General features: G+C 31.9%; 2 protein-coding genes across 2 annotated transcripts; both read right to left on the bottom strand.

Moving 5' to 3' along the window:
- Positions 1-3,859: 3,859 nt before the first annotated feature.
- LOC111013828 (alanine--glyoxylate aminotransferase 2 homolog 3, mitochondrial) lies at positions 3,860-8,845 on the bottom strand. The gene is made up of 9 exons (XM_088125271.1): positions 8,508-8,845; positions 7,884-8,114; positions 6,474-6,644; positions 5,743-5,886; positions 5,477-5,656; positions 5,167-5,392; positions 4,912-5,025; positions 4,742-4,828; positions 3,860-4,248 (listed from the first exon to the last, which is right to left on the bottom strand). Exons 1-9 carry the CDS (start codon positions 8,739-8,741, stop codon positions 4,205-4,207), a joined length of 1,431 nt encoding a protein of 476 aa, XP_087981397.1. The 5' UTR covers positions 8,742-8,845; the 3' UTR covers positions 3,860-4,204.
- A 5,864-nt stretch (positions 8,846-14,709) lies between these two features.
- Positions 14,710-17,459, bottom strand: LOC111013827 (2-oxoglutarate-dependent dioxygenase family protein). The gene is made up of 4 exons (XM_022288343.2): positions 17,062-17,459; positions 15,888-16,844; positions 15,231-15,575; positions 14,710-15,134 (listed from the first exon to the last, which is right to left on the bottom strand). Exons 1-4 carry the CDS (start codon positions 17,209-17,211, stop codon positions 14,859-14,861), a joined length of 1,728 nt encoding a protein of 575 aa, XP_022144035.1. The 5' UTR covers positions 17,212-17,459; the 3' UTR covers positions 14,710-14,858.
- Positions 17,460-20,549: the final 3,090 nt, after the last annotated feature.

The following is a 20,549-nucleotide window of genomic DNA, read 5'->3' as shown; positions in this document are numbered from 1 at the left end:
CAGCAACAATTGACTGACCAAGAGATCATGAGTTCGAATCCTCCACCCCAATTGTTTTATTAAAAAAAAATACTTACCGCTAAAGATTTGACAATTATTTATTTATATTTCTCCTCTGAGTGGAAAAAAAAGGTACGTGTGTGATGAGAAAAACATTGTATACGATAACTAGTAAAAAATTGATGTAAATTACCACTTAACTAAATTCACATTGGTTGACCAATAGAAATATCGCAGGAGAAGTTGAAGTTTGGTATAAAAGAGAAGGGTATAGCAGTAAATTAGAAACGGGTTCAGGTTCTTCGTAATTGACGAAGCGCAGGATTTTCGAACATCCGTGAGAGAGAGAGAACTCAGAAGAAAAGAAACTGAAAAGGAAAAAAAAAATGTCGTCGTCTTCTTCTTCTTCGTTTTCTTCAAGATTTTGGAATACGATCCCGATACTGATGTATGTGGCTCTCAGAAAAACCTCGCTCGTGTTTCGTGACGTTTCGCTCTTGATAAGCGATCTCATCTCCGTCGCCGCCTCCGCCGTCAGCTACTCCCGCTGGCTTTTCCGGCCAACCGTCGCGGTTCCCGCCAGGTACTCTCCGCCTCCGGTGTCGTCGATGATCGTTCGCCAATATCGTTGATTCTTCAAGTCTGTGTGCAATCGATTTTGATCGTCACTCACTCTGCTCTAGTTCGTTTAATTTCTTGGCGTTGATTTAATTTCGATGTGATTTTGCGGCAGTTTCTGGAGGAATTTTGGTATTCGATTATCGATTTTGTGTTTGTTTGATTCTCTCTCTCTCTCTCTCCCTGTGTGAATTTTATGGAAAACTGGGTGAAATCTGATAGAATTGGCTTCGAATTAGGAAGGTGAAGTAATTAATTAAACTGAAATTTTGGTTTGGTTATAATTAATTAAGACACTGCTGCTATATTTAATCAGATCGGTGATTAATTAACAGAAGTAAATTAGTATGAAGAAAGTTGAATTAGGCACTTGAGATTGAGAAGAAGATCATCTGTGCATGCAGTGATCTCACTCTCCTGTGGAAGTGTGATTCTTGACCTTTGATGTCAATTTCGTTTTCTAATTTTCTATTTTTGAAAATCAAAATTATGTTTGGTTGTTCGCACTCTCGATTTTTTTTAAATAATGTTCTTTTATTAAAAAATGACATAAATAATATAGGTTTGATAGTATTTTTTAAAAAAATAGATTTCAATTGCGATTTGAGTTGAGATGGTAGCCATGAGATGCGATTTAGGTCGAAACTTGACCTCAATTTTCTGTAAGTCGCAGTTATTGGCCGTGACTTCGGTGGGAGCCACGTGTTGGCAGAAATCGCATGCATTCGCTGTGATTCATAAAATCCATCTGATCTGTCCTAGCATTCTATAAGTTTTCTTTTTTAAATTTTGATTTCATTATTATAAAAATATCTCAATTAATTTTATTCTCCAACATTTTAATTTCTCTATTATAAAAATATCTCAATTTCAATTAGCATGATTTTCTTCTCCATACTCCTATCACCCTATTGTTTTAACCCTAAAATAGATTTATTGTCTCTATGATCTAATTGTTGTTGGAAGTTTTGTTTTTATTTTCAATTTGTACGTTGTCATTACATATATGCGATATTTTTTTATATAAATTATTGTGTCAAATATATTGGTACTTCTATGATATGAAATGTATTGAAAATCTCCATGTGAGTCTACTTTTAAATCATATATGAAATAGTTAAATACTAATAAAATAAACAATATTTTATATGTAAAATAAATAAAAAAACTACCTAGTAATATGTATAAATATTTTAAATGGATTGCATGAGACTTCCATTGAAATCACGTACAATGTATGCAGTTTTCTTTGCTGATTCATCCCTTAATACACATCTCATCTATGAGGTGTCGGCACCCAAATTCCATCTATTATACATGATTTTGATTTTGACCAACATTTAAAATAGTTAGATGTTTAACTTAATTTTGAATTTTTTTTTATTTAAATTACATCTATTTTGTTATCACTTTCAAATCTACATTATTTTTTAATTTGTTTTTAAAATTACATGGTTCTTAAACTTAACCCCACAATTTGTTTATATATCTTCACTTTTTTTTTGAAAATAAATTTGGACTCTAACTGAAAAAAATAAAGAGTTTTTTATTTTATATAGATATTTTTAAATTTTCAAAATTTAGCTTAGATTTTAAAAACAGTTTCAAAAAACAAACGCAAAACAAAACCATACATAAGTAAAAATAGTGTTTACAAGTTTTAAAAAAGTTTTAATTAGTTTAGTTTTAGAATTTAGTATAATATTTTGATGATGTGATGCCAATTGTAAATTAAAGTTAGTTTTTTTTATCTATTATTAAAACCTTTTTAGGCATGAGTTATATAGGAGTGGGAAAGATGATAGAATATGAACTTCTAAAGTGTAACATTTCATATGACTTAAATCCAAAGCAAACAGTTGCTTGATCATTTTAGAAATGACAATACTTCTCTATTAGATGGGCAGTTCAACCACCAAAGTTGTTCATTTTTCCTTCTTTTTTTTTTAATTTTTAGAGAGGGTATTTTTTTTTCTTCCTTTAAAAAAAATAAACACAGGTAAGAAAAGCATGGTGGAATTAATTAGATCTAATTGATTTTTCTGCCACGTAAAGCAGAATTAAACATATTAAAAAAGACTTATCACCACGGCAGAGCATTTAAAATATTATAATAATATAAACTAAAAAGGTTTAGTAAGCTTTTATTGTGGTGAAAAAAGTATTTATTCCTCACAAAGTTTTTTCATTTTATTAAAAAAATCAAAATAATTTGAATGAATGAATTTAGGACATTCAAATTTTAATTTGATAAATGCAAGTTTTAAGTAAATTTAGATTTCCAATATGTACTATGTTTACGAAGGTTGCAGAATTAAAAAAACTTTATAAGAAGTATTGATATTAATCAAGGAATTTCTATTACTATGCCTCAAGATTCAATCACAATATTGAGAATATTGAGAGCAAAAAAATCTTCGATAGATTTTGCTTTTTCATGTTCAAGCTAGGATGAGAGGTGGATAAACAACCGCAACTATTTTGTTAAATATATGGCAAATAAATTTTCAAGGAAAAGTTGCATTAAATCAATTATAGTTTCACTTAACAAGTATATGAGCTTTAGTCAAGTTGCATTCATAAGTCTCAAGTTTCACTGAAGATAAGTCAAATTTTATTTATGGAACTCGAGGTTCAAACAACACTAAACTCTTTAATTTTCAGTTCAATCTAAGGAGTTATTAACCTAATTTTCAAGCTCTTAAACCTAGGGTTAGAGGATGTACACAACTTAACCTTGTTTGAGTCTTTGACTCATTTGATCCTTCCATATACATCGTCGTCGCATGAACTTCATCAAGAAATTCCGCTAAATGAAAGGAAAAAGCACGTATGAGTTACCCTCGTTGCAAGGTGCTGTTGCTCCGCGCTGATATGGACTCGACCCACTCCTACCCAACCCGAGGCAAGCTGTTTTACCGAGTTTGCGAGGTATAGGGGACACTTTCTTTATAATGTTTTTTCATATTTCTTAACAAACACATTAATTATTAACCAAATTTTAAAAACAAATACTACACTACTAATTTTTTTTTTCAAAATTTGACTTAAATCTTGAAAACATTTTTAAAAGTTGATCAGAAGACATAATACACGCGTAGAATTAGTTTTAAAAAACAAAATGGTCATCAACCGACACCTAAATTATCAACAAAGTGCATGAAAATACATAACGAAGAGTTTTTCATGCACGACGGTAACCAAACCTGAAGATGTCCTCATGATCGACAAAAAAGGAAAATGAAACAATAAAACTTGACGATCCAATATTCCAAAGAGAAAGGACCATATCCACAACGTTACTCTATGTAACCTTAATATTAAGAATTCAATGGGGGTGAAATGAGAGAGAGAGAGAAAAAAAAGGGCATGAATTTCAAGGGAAGAGACAACGAGGTGTTGACTCATATTTGCCAAGATAACCCAAGTACAAATCTACACAAAAGTTATATATTAATACTTCTTATAAACACAGAGCCTTAATAAAACAGAGAGAGAGAGAGAGATACTATACGAATTCAGTTGCCTCTGTGTTTATGATCACCACCAGATGCCACTGCTTATTCTTATGCTTCCTTCTCAAACTTCACATCTTAGACAATGTATAGTCCATTGCATCCGCAAGGAAATCTGTACCCAAAAGTTTCGACACTTCAAATCATTTACTCATTTTCATGTAATTTTATTGCTTTCTAACTTGTATCCTTTTGGGACATATATCAAGTAGGGTATCCAAATCTTTGGGAGTTATGATTATGATCTGAAATTTAGAGTTTGGTTGGGAACTGATCCGTAGGGTATGGATGAATTAATTTGGCCTTCGAGCTTTTATTTCAAGTTTAGCCAAGAGCTTCTCGAATCATTTCACAGTTCATGTTTCTTTAAGTTGCATGTCAAACCAATGAACTTGTTCTTTGTCTTGAGAGTTTTGAGTTCATTGGTCTTGAGAGTTTTGATCTTTGTCTAATCTAAACCATGTGGTTGAAATTAAATCGATTTGAGAGTTTTAGTGTTTGAAAATTAGGGGTTCCCATGTCCGATTCCTAATTCTATTTCTCACTCCGTTTCATGATATCACTGCGTAAAAAGCATGAATTAATGGGGCATTGGACTAACAAAATACCTGCATCTTCCTTGGTGAAGCAGAGGGGAGGAGTAATTCTGAACACGTTTCCATAGTATCCACCTTTCCCAATCAACACTCCCAATTCTGTATTCCAAAGTAAAAACTTCATCAATAAGCAGGAACTGAAGAAAAATACCTGCATATTACTTTATGATGTGAAGGCTAACCTTTCATTTGGTCCATCACATGCAAAGTTTCAGCTTTTGCAGGCGTTTTCAGCTCACGATCAGTAACAAGTTCAACACCTAGCATCAGTCCTCTTCCCCTCACATCTCCAATAACTGCACAGATGCAAATAGGAAATTACAGTAACCAAGCAATTAGATGTTATGCAAACAATTTTCTTCCAAGTATTGGTTTTTAAGTTGTTTAATCATTTTTTCTCTAATTGGGTTATCACAGTGAGAGTTCAGTGACATTACTTTCATATTTGTCCTTCAAAGCAGTGAGTTTATCTTTCAGATAGGTGCCAACCACAAAGGCGTTTTCCTGGAGCTTTTCCTTCTCAATCACTCTCAAAACCGCCAGTCCAGCAGCAGTACAAACAGGGTTGCCACCAAAAGTGTTGAAATAACTGCGACGAGTCAAGACCTCAGCTATCTCAGGAGTGGTCACCACTGCACCAAGGGGAATACCATTGCCAATGCCCTGTATAGGACACAAAGGAAATAATAACTAACCCCATGAATCCGTCCAGCTAAATTCTAACTCGATTTGGGAGAGAAAATTAACCTTTGCCATTGTCACTATGTCAGGAACAACACCTTGGGACTCGAACCCCCAGAAGAAGCTTCCAGTACGAGCGAATCCGGACTGAACCTCATCGGCAATACAGAGGCCTCCTGCTTTCTTTATGGTCTCATACACCGCAGGCAAGTAACCAGGGGCTAATTCAACAATACCCCCAACTCCCTGAGCCGTAGAATTTGTGGTTTTTAATGGAGAAATAGAGCCAATCAATTTCATTTGCAAGTACTTGAGAAAGTAAGAAATGTTACCTGTATTGCTTCAGATATAAAAGCAGCAACTTGACCGGAAGTTCCAAAATCAACCAAGTCTTCAACATCTTTTGCATACTTTTCTCCATCTGCACCAAAGACACCTCTGTATGGATCTGGGTTCAAAGCATGATGAACTCCACTCTGTTTCCACGATTGGGAATCTTTGTTAGATAATTATGCTTACGATATTTGGTCTATGTTGTTCTCTAGCTTGGTAAATTTACGGAGGTTCATCTCCTTAGTGAACAAGAACAAGTATGCTGAACAGTGGCCCATGCCTTATCTTAAACATACAGATAATATGGCGCAGACGACAATTGCACGTATTTCTCAAATTTTGAATACAACCAAAGTGGCATGAAGAAATTGATCCGAAAAAAAAAAAATCTTGGGAGTTGTAGCTACTTTTTGTATACAACTACCCCATTTGTTTCTTAAAGGGGAAATAATAGCGATCGTAATCATCGAGGGGTCATATTAATATATAGAACAAGGCCCCTCATTAAATATATCTATAAAATTGGAAGTGGAGCAGCAATAATTTCCAGAAAGAAGATATAAGAAAAGAATAACCCAGAACTCAAAAGCTAGCGGCACGAAAAGCACAGCTTAATGCACTTTTGTGAAAAAAAAAACCCTGCAAATTTTGCCCATCAACCCTCCCAAGTGTCAAAAAAGAAATCGTATTCATAAAATTACATAAATAAAGACAAACAGGAAACTGATACCTGTATGACATTAAATTTCCAGTTACTCTGTGCGGTGGCCCCCATGGTCCCCGCTGCGTTTCCATGATAAGCATTCCTTAGTGATATTATGTCGTGGCATCCAGTATAAAGCCTAGCTATCATCATAGCTAACTCGTTGGCTTCCGTCCCAGAATTGGTGAAGAAGACCACCTAAGTAATACGGCCAAATCGGAAGCTCCAAAAATTAATCAAATATTAAACAATCTTAATAATAATGTGTTAAAAAAGACAACGGTACCCGTACCCCAAGTATCTCTATAATGATATGATATTATCTATTTTGTACATAATTTTTTACTTTTGGTTTCACTCAAAAGCAACATACCTATAAAGATAATTATCCTCGTCTCTCGTCTCTATACCCATGATATCCCCTCCCATAATCAATTTGACATTTTGTTTATACTCTTTTAAAACCCCGCATAATGTAACCCGTCACTATTGTGAAAATGGAATATATATCCGAGATTAACCGTGTTTGGCATCAGAGATGACGAGGGAAAAAAGGGGTTAATCATAGTGATCCTCATCTTATTCTTCTCTAGCTAAAATCCAAGGATTTTTCTTTCTTCGATGCACAATAGTTTTCATACCCAAGCCACATGGCTGTTGTCTTGTCTAGTCAATAATTGCAGCATTTAAAATAAAATGGAAAGAAAAGACAAGCCAACTAAGTTAGAAACTAAAAAGTAGATGTTCACCTTTCCTTTTAATACTTTTATTTCATATTGTTGGTGATGCAAAGAGTGTAGATATCAAGATTCCGTTCATTAATTATATATATCTTATTGCCTAATCTATAATACGTATAAATGAGTCATATGACTGCTTTTGACAATAAATTCAATGAACAACTGTAAAACAGGACAACCCAAAAGCTTGTTTGCATCTTGTATGGCCCAAAACTAGTGTTGGTAGATGGTTTCCACTAGAAAGTATTTGATTTCTATAGATGATTATAGTAGAAGTAAAAAAAAAAAAAAAAAACCATGACAGCGTTATTACCATTCTTCTTTCCATGTTTTTTTTAGAATTGGGAATTGGAGTTTTGGTCCCCTTAGATGGTCTTTATATTATAAATTTCTAATAATTTCTAATGAAAGTTTTTAAGTTATGCCTATTTATTCTTTGTATTATAAATTTTTTTAATAAAATTTGAACTTTTCAAAATGTGTCTGGTCAATTTCCTTTTAACATTCACCTAATCATGGGACAGGCTATTAATCCTTAAATTAAACTAATGGATTTAACAATCGATATATTTATTTTAAACACAGTTTGTAAACTCTGTTAAAGATAACGTATCAGCTTAAACTTCTGGATTAATAGATTATTTAAAGGGTTAAAAAACTCCATTTATAATTATTTTGGTAGAGAGCAGGCGCGAACCTTGAGATTTCCAGGTAACTTGGAAGCCAGAGCTTCAGCAAAATCACCGATGGCTTGGTTAAGATAGAGAACAGTGGAGTGTTGCAGGCGGTTGGTTTGATTCACAATCGCGCTCACCACATCCGGATGAGAGTGTCCACAGCAAACCGTCGCGATCCCGCCGAAAGCGTCCAGATATCTACGCCCTTTGTCGTCGAACAAGTACTGTCTCTTGCCATCTACCACCAGCAGCTATCAAAAAAGAGACGCACTCCAAAATAATCAGTCCTCTCATCAAATGCCCAAATACATGATCAAACGCGTCAGATTCCAAAATCGAATCAGGCCTAATTCCACACTCAATCAATTCTCATAGGAGGAAAAAAAAACGACGATCGAAATTAAAGCAATACGAAAGCAACAACCAAATTAGTTCCTCCAGAGAATACGTATCAAGTAATTAATTAACCATTCGAAATCTTACAGAAAACTTAAACACAAGTTAGAAATCGCGATTAGAAAAAAAAAAAAAACAGAGAAACCGTTCGACAGAATCACGAAATCACAATCCCGATCATCCTGCACCTGGATTCGATTTCACAAAACAGACACAAAACAAGAAAGAGAGCGAGCGAGGATCCTGACCGGCTTCTGGTAGAAGTGAAACAATGAAGGACTGAGGAACTCCTTGCGCTTGGCGAGGATCTGGTCGGCGGAGGGGCCGTCGTAGGGCGGAGGAGAGTAATGGAAGGGCGGAATAGAAGGAACGGCGGCGTCATTGTGGGGAGAAGGCTCCTTCTGAACAGCCTGAGAGAACCGGCGAAGGGGGAAAAGGGATTTGGATGGCGACAACAATCTCCTCCGTAGGAAGCTCTGCATTGAAGCGATTTGTGTGGGTCTTCTCAAATTCTCAAATTCCAAGGAACGTGGCTGAATTGCAGGAGCCCGCGAGAGAGAAAAAGTAGTGGGAAGACCGAAGCAGGGAACGCTTATATATAGGGACGGAGGAGGGAGCGAAGATAAGAGTAATGACGTCTGTTTTTCGGAGTTTTATCAGATGGGATCACACAGCGCGACTATTTTTTATTTTTTTTAATACGTCTTTTGTCTTCCCTCAAAATTTGTAAATAAATTAATAATTAATAATATTAGATGAGGAAACACTTATATATTTTTACCTTTTTAAAATTGGACCAAGATTTAAAAAATATTTACAAAAACTCTATAACAACGCGGAGTAACACATTATTGAAAATTTTAAAATAGAAAAAAAAACTAAATCCTTAGATTGTAATTTAAATCATACAAAATTTTAAGTAACTATTTGAAAATTTAGATATTAAGTATCAATATAAAAAGAATTAAGATAAATATCTACTTTGGTCATTATAGTTAAATAAGCACAATTTAGTATACAAAAGTTACCAATATGGTAATATACTTTTCCAAGTTTAAAATTGAAATTTACCAAAAAATAATTTACTTCATAATTGTTTTAACCGTCTCCAACAATCCTAAAGCGAACCTAAGTTCCAATTTAAATATAATTTTGATGGATAAAGCTTGTTTGATAGGGATTTAGTTTTTATTTTATTTATTTTTTATATGAAATTTATAAAAATTACATTGTATATGTTTTCTTTGCTTAGTTTTTCATTTTTCCCAAAAAAAAAAAAACATTTAATACGTATGGGCTATTTATTTACTTATGTATTTATTTTTTAAGTTTTCAAAACTATTGAATGTGGTTTAAAACTGATTTTGGGAGTAGATTAGAGTTTACAATGTCATTATCAAATGGGCTTTTTCATCAATCCTTCATAAAAAATTCGTACATATTTCATTCTTAAAACTTTTAGATGTTTTAGTCTATCTGTTTATATCTTAAAAAAAAAATTGTCTATTAGTTTGTTAATATTTTACTTTAGTATCTAAAATTTACATAAATAAATTATTTTATCAAATTTTCATAAATCATTTTAAAAAATTTAAGCACCTCACTTTACTATAGTTTGATTCAAACAACTTTTTCCCCATAGACATCGTGGATAAGGTAAATGAAATAAAAGATATATCGTTTTATTAAATAATTTATATAAAAAAACGACAAATTAATGATTTAAACAAGTATATAAGCTATATAAGAGTCTGTTTAATTTTTAGATTTATTAAAATGCTTGATTTTTAAAGATAGTTAAATTAATTTCATTTACTATTTCATAAATGTTAATTATTATTATTATTATTTTGAGAAATATAAATATTAATAAATTAACCCATCTTAATTAATATATTTTCATAAATGTTAATTATTATTATTATTATTATTATTCCTATTTATTCTCAAATATTGTCCAATTTTAAATATAATTTCATTGGTAAATTTTTACAATAATTTACAATATTCCTGTTCTAAAAATAAAAAAAAATCCCTTGTTGAATAAAATAAATATTGGATTTCTTTTTTTCTTTTTCTTTTTTGATTTGTTACCGATTAAACAAAAAATCGTAAATTTGTTATTGTATTTAGTTTTCTAATTTTAAAATTCGAGAAATCTCATAACAACTAATTTTAATCTTTATTGTAATATATTAAAATTTCGACTTTTCTTGGCATGTTTTACGTTATAATTGAATTGACTTAGATTTGAATTAGGTAAATTTTGTCCAATTTTAAGTTTTTTACTATATTTTAAAAAATATATTTATTATATGATATTCATGTAACCAATCCTTTAAAATTTATGCTTATTTAAAAAAAAAGAAAAAAAAATATAAAATCATCAGCATGCAATTCGCTAATAACAATCCTTGGCATCGAAATTTTCTCACCATTCGTTTTTAAAATTTAAAAAACAATATTTATAGAGGAAAAAAAAGCAAACAAGAAACTTCTGGAAGATTATAGGCTCTGGCTCCCCTGGGTATAATTTATTTTAATCAATTCATTTATTATTATTATTATTATTATTATTATTATTGTCAATTTTCTGGACCACTCCTGGGAATAAAATTAGAGTGGGGGATGAGGCTAGCCGTCTGAAACCTGGCTACTCACCATTAGAAGAAGAAATCTTATATTTTAAAATATTTATCCAAAAATTAAAAAAACCCTGTTTTCCAGAAAAGGACAAAATAGTAATTTAATGCACAGTGTCCGCTGGTGAGGCATCTAAATTCTAAGCTGCAGTGCTGCACTGACCAGGCCACGTGCGTGAGACTGAGGAAACGATGTACTCGCCATATTGACGGTTGTATGTTTTCATTTCACTGATTTGTTAAAATTAAGCTCGTGAAAATTACCTTCTTCTGTCTATTCATTTGTTTGCATTTATCTTTTCCAAACCATCAACTAACGATGTTGTTTCCAATTTTATTAAAAAAAAAAAAATCAAACATTTGATAATTATTTATATTTTTTGCTTGTGTGTTTTTTTTTTTTTTACATTCTCAATATCAGTGTGCACTCTCAGAAAACTTAAATTAAATGGATTGATGTATGTAACATAATTATTCATGAAATTAATTAATAGTTATTTTTTAAATACATTTTAATTGATAATTAATTAATTAATGGAAAAAAAAAGAAAGAAAGAGGGCTCCCAAAAAAATTAAGAGAATAAGGACAGTCCTCCGCGTCACATGGCTGTCATGTAATTGCGTGAAAGTCATAAAAACAATATTTTGATTGGAGGGTCACATCAAACCCATCACCTTCAGGCACCTCATGGGATTAAAATATTTAAATGGTGACAACAAAGCTTTGGTGAGAATATGGATGGGATCATCGACAGCTTTAAGAGTGGTTGTTTGTTGGGTCTCACTATATCAATCACCACATCTTTTAAACACGTGGAATTTATTTCATATTAAAATAAAAATGAGTTCAAATAGTATTTTTATTCACAAACTTTATTTATTCTATAGGGACCATCGAAACGACCTTTCACGTGACAGAAGTAGAGAAGTCGGAAAGAGTTGAGACATCGTCGCTCCTCACTTCTGCAACCCAATGAATAGAACCTCAGAACATCAATGTAAGCTCGGACTTTAACAAAGGCCAAGTGAAGGTATATGAAGCTACATGTAACCGCCTGCTAATTGTTACCTTGAGTATCACGTCATGAATCACGTAATCGCAGAAAGTGATAAATGAGTGAGGCCCATAAGTCAATGCTTATAAATATATAGATAAACACTAAATGCAGGTATACAAATCTAATTGTTTGTCTCGAGAGCGAATACCTTAGCTCATTATTGAGTAGAGTGTTAGAGCTTTTTCTATTCATTTTGAATGTTCCACAAATAGTCCAGCAAGTTCAAACGTATTCATAAAAGGATTGAAATCCGATTAGAACAATTTCAATTTTCGAGTTTAGTTTGAGACTGTAGTAACTTCTTAAATAATTGCTTTCAATTGTACTTTTTAAAAATCAAAGGATAATATAAAAATAAATTAGGTTGGTTGAATCACTATTTTGTTTCTAAATTTTCTATTCTTACCTCGCTAAAAATAAATGGGAAGTTTTAACCACATTTTAAAAAGTTTCTCTAAGATTAATTTCTTAAAAAAAAAAACGAAAATGAAAGTATTGTCAAATGAAGTCTTAGTGTTTGGTAAATTGTAGTTTTAAAAATGAAAAATCATGTGCAATTGAGATTTAGCTATTGTGCACCATCAATTTTTTATAAAATAATGATTTAAATTTTTATATCATTTAAATTACAAATTATATTTTATTTATTTTAAATTATGTGGTAAAAGATTAAGAAAAGCGATTGTTATAACAAAATTGTGTCGGGAAAATGTTATAAAAGTTGTGTGAAACAAAATGTTAAAAAAAAAAAACATTAAATTAGAGAGTAGAAGCAACCAATTAATTATTTAAAAAAATGTGTGAGATAGATATAAAATAATAATTCTAAAAATGGCAATTAGGGGTATAAATTATAACGGGGGACGGACATGAAAGAAAGTATATTATATAGTTGAGCCCATAAAGAAAACACATTATCTCCATGGGGCAAATATGATTAACTTTTTGTGAAAATATAAAACACATAAAGGAAATGCATTATCCCCTCTATTTTCACCCATTAAAAACATGTGTTTGGTGAAATAGTTCTCATCTTTTTAAATTAAGGTTTAGAGGGTGAATTCTCACACATTAAAAATTGGGACAATTTTTAATTTATTTGCCAATATGGGTATTTTTACTTATTTTTTAATGATGAAAAAAATGTGATGAAAATGGTAAAATAAAAGGTCATAAAGGTTATACCATTTTGTTCTTTAAATGGTAAAATAATGTAGTTCTTAAAAATAACTAAAAAAAACCGTGGTAAATTGGTAAAAATTACCCAGATAAACAATTAAAAAGAAAAAAAAAAGAGTTTTCAAGCATCTTCGATTCCAATGAAAAAGGAAAAATTGGACTATTAGATGATTTTAAAAACGTGAAATCGTGTCTCTAAGTATTTCTATAGACAGAGACTCCATTCTATTGGTAAATATTTTTTAGAATATGGAGTGTAAAATGACAAATATCTATGAAGAGAAAATGTTCAATTTTGTCCAAGTACCTCAAATTATCACTCTATTTATTATTTTTTCTACTTTTTCTAAGCCCATATAACTCTAAGGAGTTGTTGATTTTTTTTTTCTATCAATTGGGATCCTCCCTTCACCGCAACAATCAATATCATCTCGACAATCAATATCATCTCGACAAATCATAGAACATATTACAATATTCAGCACACTGAATACATTATCTTCCAAACAACCTTATTTTTAAATATATTATTAAGACATATAATATTAATAAAAAAAAATCCATCTTTGTTGGCTCTCAGATCATTGCATAAGAAAGACAAGGACCTATATATTTAATTATCTTTCAATTTAGATAATAAAACTAGGTGAACCTGGAAGAAAATTGAGTCTAAATTAGGGAATGATGCATCCAACCATCCTTTTAGGCCACTTTCAGTCGATATTTCCTAATTATTTCTTTTTAAATAAACAAATCATATGAAAATATTTAGGTTAATTAGGTAATGACTAGTGATGGCATATCTTTATTTACCATAGTTGAAAAATAGTACAAGACATGTCCTCATCACTCGAAGCTTTTAGGTATTTTCCTTCTTAAAATTGATTTATCAAATATGCTCTCATAAATGATTTTTTTTTATAATAATAATAAAAAGAGATGAACTTGTAAATAGTAATTTTAAGATTTCAAGGGTATAATGACATTAACTTTTTTAATTTTTAACTTGTTGCCCAAATCACAAACTTTGTTGTGTGATTCAAAATCTCATTATCTTTTTAATATTGTAATAAGTTCTTTCTCCATCAAAATGAGTATTATTCGATGGTAAATAATACATACTCTTTTTTATGTTGAAAGTTCAAATATATGTCATATTTGTTGTACTAAAAAAAACCCTTTCACCGTCATCTTTGTCGACAACAATTCTAAACTTTTGGAAACTAGTCACTTAGATGGTCTTGGGTGATTATGCTCCAAGTATATAAAATGCTAACGAGATGGATGTTTGTTGTTCCGACCATTTTTAAAATTTTGATCGCGATTAGGATGAGGATAATAAATCTCAAAATCACTCTCTAACTGCCTTCTAGACTGACTTGTAGCAAGTTCACAAAGTTAAAGAATTTTCATTATTCACTGAAAATCTACCGAGTGCTACTGAAAGCCTTTTTTTAGGTCGGGGGTGTAAGCCCCGAAAGCCTTTGGTACTTCGGTAGGGCGAGCTGCATAAAGAATTTTCATTATTCACTGAAAATCTACCGAGTAGTGAGAAGAACAAGTATCCGAAGTACATGAAGCTGAAACAGGCAATAATTACATTCAAGAATCACAATATTCCATGTATATATATAGATGATCATCTAATGGATAAATACAACCCCTCACTTGTACAGGATAAAAGAGGAGCTCAAAAGGAGAGAACAGACACTGCAGTGTGTTAATACTTTCTAAAGGTAAGATTTAGACGCCCGGGACGAAGACCGGTATGATCAAGCAAAAACTTAGGTGTCGAATTCGGTATGATTGAAGATACTCCATGAAATACATGCCTAGAATCTCCACCAAATATCAGAACATCACCTGATTCCAATATAACCTTCTCTGCTTTATCTACATCTCTTCGATCTCCATACAAGAATTCTGCCGAATCGCCTAATGATAACGAAACAACAGGTAGTCCGCTAACGAGACTCTCTTTGCTTTCATCGCGATCCTGCATGAATTGTAATACAACATCACTCATGGATTTGGAAATGTAATAACATATAGAGATGAAACTAACATTATGCTCGAAAAGCAAAGCACCAACCTGATGCAGACCCAGTCTTCCGCTCGTTGTATAGAAGTTCACAATGCAGATATCAGGAGACATTGATGGAAGTATGCTTTCTACGTTACCCGTATTGCATTTGTTCTTGATCAGGGCATGTGCATCTTTAAGTGCTTCTGTAACTAGAATTGCGAATTTAGGAGGTATTTCTGGTGGTTTATCGCCATCGACTGCCCGCTTATCTCCATATTTCCTTGTTTGAGGATCCCAGTCCAAACCAAGACACATCATCTGAAGCCTAAGTTTTGCACCATCTTTATAACCAGGCCTGTAAAATCCCCCTGGGCCAACTCCAAGCTCTTGACAAGTTTTCACTATATTGACCTACAACAACAATAATGGATTCTCAGATAACTAACTCTACAAACTTCCAAATGGGAAAACAGATCAGATTAAGCAATGTAAACGCGGCATAGAATAGGAAGACCAACAAAGAGTTGAAACTACAGAGCACCTCTTACCAATAGATAAAATTGGAAATCTTATAACTACTGGAAGTTAAGTTGTTCGAGTTAGTAAAGACAGGCTAATGTCTATTACCCCAACATGAATTTAAATAGCATCAAAATGATCATGGGACCTCTTGTTCACATCTATAAGTTCATATAATTATTAACACTTTGAGTAAAAAAGTACCTGTTCATGTAGAGTAATGTAATTCTTCAGTAAAACCATTCCAGGTCTCAGCACTCTATAATTACTAGCTTCAGCAACATGCTCCATTACTTTCACAGTGTCCCTACCTTTAAATTGCCAATGAGCTCCGGGTTTCGCATTGCCTCTTCTTTCATGGGGACAGATATCGAATGGTTCAAAGGGATGCAAATTGTCCATGACTAGAGAATTTTTGGAACCGATATCCATAGACTGACATTTCTGGACATAAAACGGTTCGTTTTTCTTCCCAAATTGATTAGGCTGAGATGATTCATCCAGCTGACTGTTGTTGTTCAGCAATGAGAACCCCTCCACTTGAAATGAACTTGTATTATTTGATCTCTGGAATCCTAAATCTACCCGATTTCTTCTTTTAGTATTTTGTCTAGACACTGGTTGAAACTCATCCCTGCCTTTAACTTGCCAATGAGCTCCGGGTTTTGCATTACTTCTTCTCTCGTAGGGACGAATATCGAATTGTTCAAAGGGATGCAAATTGTCCGTTACTAGAGAATTTTTGTAATCGATATCCATATACTGGCATTTCTGGATGCAAAACGGTTCATTTTTCTTCCCAAATTGTTTAGGCAGAGATGATTCATTCTGCTGACTGTTGTTGTTCAACAATGGCGACCCCTCCACTTGAAATGAGCTTGTATTAATTGATCTTTCCAACCCTAAATCCATCCGGCTTCTTGTTTTATTATTTTGTCTAGAAACTGGTTGAAACTTATCATCATGGTAAGAATTTGGCACATTTGCAGGAGTCCTTTTTCGCTCTCTTCCCAACTCAAAATCATCGCTTTTATTTACAGACCACGGAGATGAAGATTCCTCTTCATATCTCTTGCGATTTAGATACACAGGAATTTCTCCCACCATTACCATATCTGAACTATGACCTCTATTATGCGAATTTTCTGTTAGTGCTCCATTCTGTAAAGATTATAAGAGCAATTAGACATTTAACAGCCTCCAAACACAGTTATCTACGCAATTGAAAGAAAACAAAGAGACCAACAATCTCACTCTTCCTCAATTACTAACAGAACCCTTCTGAATAACATTCATGCAACGAAGTTAATTCTAAGCCTATAATGACTGGTTATTTCCATTATCCAATAGAACACTCCAAAGGAAAAACGAAACTCACATGGCTGATTGCGGAAGCGACAATCGAATCCATCCGCCGAAATTGAAGCAATCGAGAACTGCGTCCGCCGGGAAATCGCGACGAGGCGAATAGAAGTCGATGAAGTTGATTCGACAACGGCGAAATCGGGACTGTACGGATGATCGACATTGGGAATTTGGATGGTGCAGAGATATTTATAGGTTTGAGAATTTGAGGATGAATCTAAGAGTCGGAAAAGGAGAAGGAAAGGGAACCGTCGGAGGAGAATCGGAATGACATGGGAAGTTATTTCTCGGCTTAAACCGCAAGTTTCCGTGTTGGCCGAGGAGATTGCACCGGGAAGCGGAAGGAGTAACGATTTCCGCCACTTTCAAAGCTGTGACTGTGGCCTGGCCATCTCCGGCTGTGATACGGAAAATTTCTAGTCCTACGTGTAAAATATCTTATTATTATATAAATAAAAAATATATATTTTTTTAATGTAGTGTCCACATTAAAAATTTTGATGTCGATGTAAATGTCGAGATCCCGATTTTATGGATAAAAAACAATATATTAAAATATTTACCAAATAAAATCTAATTATAATACTGATTACATGATACAAAACAATGAGTTAACTATTTGAAATAAAATAACAAACAAAATGAAAATATTGAAATAAAATAAACAAACATTTTTTCTTATTGTTCAAATACAAATTTTATTAGTTTGAAGGAAGAGAAGAAACCGATATCACATTCAAATGAGAGGGATCCTGATACTATGAAAGCATGGTTAAGAAAAGACTTAAAAGTGCACATTCATGTTTGGTAACTCGAACTCAAAGTTAAGCGTGCTTGACTGAGAGCAATATTCAATTGAGTGACCTTCTAATTGTTTTACTAGTAAGCATGTTGCACAGCCAGGACGCATCGGATGTAGGAGAATGCTAGTTCAAATGGTTGAAGTATATATCCCGACCAAAAACTGGTGGATTTGAATGAAATATATATGTTGTAATGAAAAAAAAAAGAAAATTAAGATATCAAAAATAAAGAAAAGTTAAATAACAATGAAAAAAGAAAATGAAGAAATTTAGTATTAAGGAAGAAAAATTCCAGAAGCGAGAATGAAGAAGGATAGAAGAATATATATATATATATATATATATATATATATATATAATAAATAATTACATATAATTAATAGGAGAGAAAATGTACTATTAAACTATGAGAGAGAATAGTGCGATGCAGTTTCTAAATATACTAACTAGAAAATATATATATTTTTATTTATATAATAACAAAGATATTATTATGTTAAAGCGAGCAGCTCAACGGTAATTGGCACATACCTCTAATCAGGAGGTTGTAAGTTTGAATTCTTGAGAAAGTTCCACCAATTTTTCTTCACCATTATTCATCGTTCCCTACATAAATTTAAGTCCTTTTTTCTTTTCTTTTTTTTATAAAAAATTTAAGTCTATTTTTTTACTTAAAAGAACATCTATAATGTTTTTTCATCACCATTATTTGTTCCCCTGCATAAATTTAAGTCTTTTTTCTTTTCTTTTTTCTTATAAGAAAATCCATTTTTTACTTAAAAAACATCTATAATGTTTTCTTATTAATCTAAAGGTACTGGACGGGTCGCATCTGAACTACATTTTAAACCTAATCCAATGACTCAAGCTATAAATTTATTCAACTCAAATAAATCTTATTAAATAATAAACACAACCCAAATCAACCATGAAATATTTGAGTTTGGTTGATTTGGATTATTTGAATCACTCGTTCAACATATCGTATAACAAAAGAAAGTAAATATTAAACATTTATTTGTATATTTTCTAAAGTTGAATCAAGATCCGTAAGTACATGTTGAAAAACTACACTAAAAAAACCTTAAAACGTTATTTGAAAAAGTAGGTTGATTAATAAATAATACATAAAGAATTATTGAAGGGAGTGAAATAAAATATGAATGGAGTAAAATTAAAATAAATATATTTCTATACAATTTTATTGTAAGGATAATAAATAATTTTAAAAATAATAATAAATTTGGGTTGGTTTTGTTCAACTCAAACTTATTTTAGGTGAACCCTTGAACAAGCCCAAACCCATAGAGTTTTCATTTATTCGGACCTAACTCAACTCAAGCTGTATGGGTTGGATTGGTCGGTTTTTTCGGGTCATCATCACCATGTTATGTTTGGATCGATTTTTTTTTGGGTAATTTCCCTATTTAAATTCACTGGCAAGATTATTTTAAGGAAATCGAAAACATCAACGATGATGGAACATAAACTCAGAGACATTAGTGAATTTGCTTTTTGTTGTGGAATTTCGTTTGTTCAAGTTCAAAGAGAGGCAAACTCTATAGCACATAGATTAGCCTCTAAAACTATTAGTTCAAATGCTAATACGCTTTGGATTTCTCAAATCTTAACTTGGCTCTCTTGTGCTGCGTGAAAGGAATTTGATTTTTGTGGCTATTCAAAATCGTTACTATTCGTGAAGCTTATTTTATTAAAAAAAAAAACTATTTAGAGGATGTTTCGACAGTGAATTGGATTTAGGGTGTGTTTTATTTCCTAAGCTCAATCCACATATGATGAGGAGTTATCAAACTTCGAGTTTAATCGAGAAATCAACAAGCTTGAATTGTAGTCCACTATTTAAATAACCACCATATAATTTTTTTAAACTCAAACTTGAACCTTAAAAGCTTAAGGCGTCCAACTCATGTCAGAAACATCTACTTAAGGTATAAGTAACTTTATCTTTCACCTTCTCATTTGAATTGTAATATTTGTTTCCTCAAAACGGCTCCACCTAGCCACAAAATCAAATAATTAAAAAAAGGTCAACACAATATTCTTTTTAAAAAAAGGTCAAGCTTTTAAATAGGCCTTTTGGAAAGTGAAAACACAGACACAGATAGTCAACCGAATAATTGTTAAAGCCCAACTTGAAAGGAAAAAAATAACTAGCCCAAAGAAAAGCCCTAGAAGTCATTTTTCTGCAAATATTATAGGTGCATATTTTATTTATAGAAGAAAACAAATTCTCGATTAACCACAACAATAAAAAAAAAAAAAATCTTCTCCAACTCGGAAAAAAACACATAGTTTTAGCCCGACGAATATAGAGGTGAGAATTGAATCTTCAACCTTAGAAAAAATATAGGTACTTTAGAATCCATTTGGTAATGTTTTCATTTGTTTTTTGTTTCTAATTTTTTAAAAACATAAGTATTTAATAACCATTCTTGTTTCTCGACTCTTATTTTTAAGAAACATTGTTAAAATTGAATAGAAATTTTAGAAACAACAAAATCAAATCAAGTCCTTTTTTGCAAACAACATAAATAAAACATTAGTTTATCATTATTGGCTCATAAAATATAAAGTAAATATTAAAAATTAAATATAACTTCAAAATTGTGAATATTTAATTAAAAATTAATTTCGCCATAAAACATTTATTTTTTACTTAAAATTGTAGATAAAGAAA

This window comes from Momordica charantia, assembly GCF_013281855.1.
Source record: "Momordica charantia cultivar OHB3-1 chromosome 1 unlocalized genomic scaffold, Mcharantia_2.0 BLBB01000001.1, whole genome shotgun sequence".
In the NCBI taxonomy this organism is placed as follows: domain Eukaryota; kingdom Viridiplantae; phylum Streptophyta; class Magnoliopsida; order Cucurbitales; family Cucurbitaceae; genus Momordica; species Momordica charantia.
This window is presented reverse-complemented; position numbering and strand designations above follow the sequence as displayed.

Coding starts and splice junctions, on each gene's coding strand:
- LOC111013828 (XM_088125271.1), bottom strand. CDS start 8,741: ATGCAGAGCTTCCTACGGAGGAGATTGTTGTCGCCATCCAAATCCCTT. Junction 8,115..8,507: donor TTCACTTCTACCAGAAGCCG/GTCAGGATCCTC, acceptor CTTTTTTGATAG/CTGCTGGTGGTAGATGGCAA. Junction 5,393..5,476: donor ACATAGTGACAATGGCAAAG/GTTAATTTTCTC, acceptor TGTCCTATACAG/GGCATTGGCAATGGTATTCC.
- LOC111013827 (XM_022288343.2), bottom strand. CDS start 17,211: ATGTCGATCATCCGTACAGTCCCGATTTCGCCGTTGTCGAATCAACTT. Junction 16,845..17,061: donor TCGCTTCCGCAATCAGCCAT/GTGAGTTTCGTT, acceptor TAATCTTTACAG/AATGGAGCACTAACAGAAAA. Junction 15,576..15,887: donor ACATTACTCTACATGAACAG/GTACTTTTTTAC, acceptor TTGTTGTTGTAG/GTCAATATAGTGAAAACTTG.